Source organism: Nesoenas mayeri (assembly GCF_963082525.1).
Source record: "Nesoenas mayeri genome assembly, chromosome: 8".
In the NCBI taxonomy this organism is placed as follows: domain Eukaryota; kingdom Metazoa; phylum Chordata; class Aves; order Columbiformes; family Columbidae; genus Nesoenas; species Nesoenas mayeri.
The window spans coordinates 31,596,833-31,601,517 of NC_137554.1; the positions used below are offsets into that span (position 1 = coordinate 31,596,833).

General features: G+C 62.9%; 1 protein-coding gene across 1 annotated transcript; it reads left to right on the top strand.

The window, feature by feature from the left end:
• The first annotated feature begins 520 nt into the window (after positions 1-520).
• KLF17 (KLF transcription factor 17) lies at positions 521-4,192 on the top strand. The gene is made up of 3 exons (XM_080349193.1): positions 521-762; positions 1,026-1,992; positions 2,831-4,192. Exons 1-3 carry the CDS (start codon positions 670-672, stop codon positions 3,004-3,006), a joined length of 1,236 nt encoding a protein of 411 aa, XP_080205319.1. The 5' UTR covers positions 521-669; the 3' UTR covers positions 3,007-4,192.
• The last annotated feature ends 493 nt before the right edge of the window (positions 4,193-4,685 follow it).

Sequence of the window (4,685 nt, forward strand, 5' to 3'; positions counted from 1 at the left end):
GATCACTGTGTCTGGCTCACTAGCTGACATGCTCTCAGCTGTAACCTCACACCAGACCTCCCTGGCACACTCCCACTTGCATTCATGCATGCTGGTGTGCAACACGGCCATTGCCCTAGCCCCACTCGGGGCGGGGTTCTGGGGAACCCCCAGCTCTGCGATCTACAACGCCCTGACTTGCTTACAGTGTGGGCCAAGGTGCTGGGGCACCACTGCCCCACTCATGTTGTGGGAACAGGCAGCAGGGACCCTGGGCTTTGCGATCCACAGGCGCACACCTGCTCCTTCTCCCGCCGTGGGGCAGGGCGGGAGTGGATCTACGCAACCCACGGTCGCAGCGTGGGGCAGGACGTGGGGCAGGACGTGGGGCAGGACGCGGGACCCCAGCCACGGTCCCCCGGCCGAAGGAGCAACGTCGGAGCGGGGCGGCCGCGGACACACGCCCGCCGGGGCAGCCCCACGAGAGGGGGCGTGGCTCGGGCGATCGGAGATCCAATAGAAGGCGACGGCGGTGAATATCAATGTCAGCCGGGCCAATAGGGGCGCAGCCATGCTGTTAACAGCTTAGGGGCGCGGGGCGGCGCAGAGCAGCGCTGCCGCCGCGGGGAGCGGAGCGGTGCCGGGCTCCGCGCTCCCCCAGCCCGCCCCGGTTCCCCCGCCCGGGCCGCCATGGCGGCGGCCGTGGACGAGAGCACCCTACCTTCCATCTCCACCTTCGCCAACCTGATGCCGCTGGAGGAGCGGCCCGCCGATATGCTCCATGTAAGCACCGGGCACCGGGGAGGGGGCGGCAAGGGGGTTACGCGGCAGATTGTCCCGGGCTGAGGCTCAGCCTGACTGGTGAGGGCGGCCCCCCTCCCGCCGTCGGAAGGCGCTTCGGGGGCGGTGCAGCCCGAGCGGTGCCGACCCGTCGGACGGGTTGGGGGAAGCCGCCGCCCCGAGCGGGAGGCGCGGAGCGCGGTGCCCGAGCGGCGGGCGCCGCCGCAGCCGTCGTCCCGCAGGTTCTGACGCCCCTCTTCCCGCAGAGGATGCTGCAGCAGGACGGCGCCGCCGCTGTCAAGCGGGAGGAGGACGACTTGGGCAAGTTCGTGGACTTAGACTTCATCCTGGCACACACCAGCAGCGGCGGGCAGGGGCCGCCCGGTCCCAACTACCCCCTACCCGAGACGCCCGAGAGCTGCGGCACCACCTATGACAGCGACGGCTCCTACCCCACACCGGGCAAGTTCCCGGCGCCTTACCCCGAGGGCCAGGGCCACAGCTACGTGGCCGAGCTGCTCACCCCGGACCTGCCCGGCCACTGCGACATGCAACGAAGGGAGTACACGGAGCTGAGGGTGCCCGGCGGCCCCCCGCCCCACCACCCACCCCTGCACCCGGCACTGGCCCGGCCGATGCCTCTGGACCCCGCGCAGCCCTTCGGGCACCGCATCAAGAAGGAGCAGCCAGAGGAGCGTGCCTGCATGCTGGGGCTGCCTGCCGCCGAGTACCTGGGGCCGGGCGGCAGCGAGCACAAGCCACGTGTGGCGCCGGGTCCCGGGCCGGGACCGATGCCGGGGCCACCGCTGCCCTACCCGGGTTTCACCCATGGCCGCCTGGGCCCCCCCGAGGAGCCGCTGCCAGGCACCGACCCCCACCTCCTGCCTGACCTGCCGCCACCGCACTACTCTGTGGCCTCACACCGCTACGCGCCCCACTTCGCCCCCCCGCAGCCGCCGCCGCAGTTTCATGGACACTTCAGTGTTTTCAGGGAGCCCCTGAAGGGGCCGGGGCCGGGCCCGGCGGGGTTGCCCGGGCTGCTGGTCACGCCGCCCAACTCCCCGGTGCTGGAGTATTTCCCAGCCGGGGCTCCCCCCGAGGACTGCAAGCCAAAGCGGGGCCGCCGCTCGTGGGCACGCAAGCGGACGGCCACGCACAACTGTGAATACCCGGGCTGCGGCAAGACCTACACCAAGAGCTCCCACCTCAAGGCGCACATGCGGACCCACACGGGTAAGGGCGCGCTGCGTGGGGGTGGGCGGCCAAGCTGGGGGGATGCGCGAAGGGTCCCGGGCAGGGGGGACTGCGGCACCCGGTGAGACCCGCGAGCCCTCTCCGGTGTGGTTCCTGGGGGTGTGAAAAGGCACCGGGAGCACACGGCGAAGACCTCCGTGGTCAGTCTGGGGGGTGCACGGAGGGTCTTCGGGAGGATGCTACTCAGAGAGACCCTGGAGCCGGCACGGGGCCGGACGGAGAGGTCCTGTATGGGGCAGGGTGCAAGGGGGAATATCTTCGGAAGTGCTCAAAAGGACCCCCGTGGTGGGGCCAGGTGGCGGCACACTGGGACGCATAACGAGACTACACCCCTGGGCCCAGGGATGCCTCAAGAGGCAGGGCCTTGGGGGCACATGGCGAAGCCCCCCAGCTGGGGGAGAAGTGGGAGGGGACAAATGGAGCAGGGAGGCAGACTGGAGGAGTATGGTGAGACCCTGTGACAGAGCTGGAATGGGGAACAGCGTGTGGTCCCACAGTAGGGACAGGCAGGGGAGCACCCGCAGTTTGAAGTGGGGTAGGGGCTGCTATGGGGCAGCTGTGTCCAGAGGACAGGCCCAATGCAGGCCACATGGGACAGGAGAGCACAGGGGAAAGGACAGGAAGATGGGGGATAAAAGGAAGGGTGGGTTCAGGCAAAGGTGTGCAGGGGATGGGTACACAGTGGGGCCTCCTTCTAAGGGTGGCAGGCAGGGGTGCCCACATGAAAAGGTGGGAGTGCTGGACAGGGGAGCACAGGATTGAAGGCATAGCGAGGATGGGGACCTACAAGCCCACTGACACCCCCTCTCCTCTGCAGGTGAGAAGCCCTACCACTGCACCTGGGAAGGCTGTGGCTGGAAATTTGCCCGCTCTGATGAGCTGACCCGCCACTACCGCAAGCACACAGGGCACCGGCCCTTCCAGTGCCACCTCTGCGAGCGGGCTTTCTCCCGTTCCGACCACCTCGCCCTCCACATGAAGCGGCACATGTGAGCGGCGGATCATGGCCGGACTCAGTGTCCCTGGAGCCAGCTCACGGTGTAAATAGCGTCAGGCTAAGGACGGCACTGGGGAGCAGCCTGGCTGCCCAGCCTTCTCTGCTTGTAGTTGATAACTAGTTTTCTCCTCCTGCCCCTGCTGTGAGAGCTGGGCTCAGCCGAGTGGTGAAGAAGGGCTGCTGTGGGGTGTAGATGGGGAGCAAAGCTGCAAGAAGTGTCTCCAAGGCACCACCACTCAGCTCCCCATGCCTGGAGGGTCCCCCCCGGCCAGGTAGCTGGCAGTGGGGCAAAGCTGGTGCAGCAGGTGTCTGTCCCCAGAGCTCCTGCTTTTATTTGGCATCAGCTTAAAAACCTACCTCCCCATCATCTTGGCACCCCCATGGCTCCAGGGACTGTAGTGGCTGGTTTTGGTCCGTGACCTGCAGCCACTGGGTGCATGGGTCATGGTGTTGGGAAGTGGGTTGCTGGTCTTCTCGGTTGTGGCCGTCAGAACAAACTTTCCGACCCAGAAGTCCAGGCTGGATGGGGCAAGAGTGGGACCTGACTGTGGCTGGTGGCTGTAAAGGTTTGCAGGGTTGGCAGCACAGTGTCGCCTTGTACAGGGAGTGGGGATGTGCTCGTCACCAGCTTATGACCTTGCTGGCCAGTCTTGTCCTGGCCAGTCCCACAGTTTTCTGCTCGGGAGCCTAAAATGGCTCTCCTGGCTCTCATCTGCTTTCATTTTTCCTGTTCTTTCCCTCAGGATGACACCAGGTACTGCTGCAGCTGCCTTCCCCATGCTGCTTTTTTAAATTTAATGTATAAAGGACAGTGAGTCCAGCTATGAATGCCCAGGTCTCTGCTATACTTGAAACTTTTGTGGAGGGGAAAAAAAACCAAGAGAAAACAAAAGAAAATGAGTCTTTTTATGTGCAGCTTCTGCAAAGCAAGTTGTAAATTAAACAAAGCAGTAATATATAATGTTTCTTTTTTTAATATATTTTTTTTCTTCCAGCTGGGAACATAGATGAGTCTCGGCTTTGGGAAGTGCACTGTTCCCGTCTGTGTATATTGTTAATTAACATTTCTCTGCTTGGGCACGTTAGGTCTCTCGCACTCTGAAATGTTACTTTTCTTTATATGCAAACTGTTGAAATATTGTGATCTGCTGTATAATAAATAAACAAGATGTAAACATGAAAGAGCCAGGAGAGTTTACTTTAAAGCTTTCTTCTAGGAGGAGAGGGTGAGGCTGGGCTTGCTTGTCAGTAAATATTTACATCGATGTTCATTTCTGCTTAAGTTAGCTGCGGAGGATCGATGGGGAACGCCCAAGCCTCGGCATCTGAGCAGCATCTCCTGTGCAACAGCTCTTGAGTCACCCCACTTCCCTGTGCCTCAGTTTCCCTAATCTGCAGATGGGGCAATTGCGGCGCTGGGATGGTGTGACTGGTCCTGCGGTGAGTCACTGCGGAGGAGAATGGCAGCCGAAACCGTCCCGGAGCCTCGCTGGTCCTGTCTTCCCTAGTGGTCCTGTTCTGTTGTCCCCTGCAGTGGGAGCTCTGTGGCACCAGCCTTGCGGTCACAACCGGGAGGTTGGTGGCAGCCAGCTGGCCACGTGTGATGTCCCCGCTGTCTTCCTGGGGGTGGCCCAGCAGCTTGGTGGGGTTCAGGTGCTGAGGTTTCCCTGCGTTA

What these genes read in the sequence shown, in the direction of transcription:
- KLF17 (XM_080349193.1), top strand. Translation starts at nt 670, where the DNA reads ATGGCGGCGGCCGTGGACGAGAGCACCCTACCTTCCATCTCCACCTTC. An exon ending in GGCCCGCCGATATGCTCCAT is followed by an intron (nt 763 to 1,025) that starts GTAAGCACCGGG and finishes CTCTTCCCGCAG; the next exon opens with AGGATGCTGCAGCAGGACGG. An exon ending in GCACATGCGGACCCACACGG is followed by an intron (nt 1,993 to 2,830) that starts GTAAGGGCGCGC and finishes TCTCCTCTGCAG; the next exon opens with GTGAGAAGCCCTACCACTGC.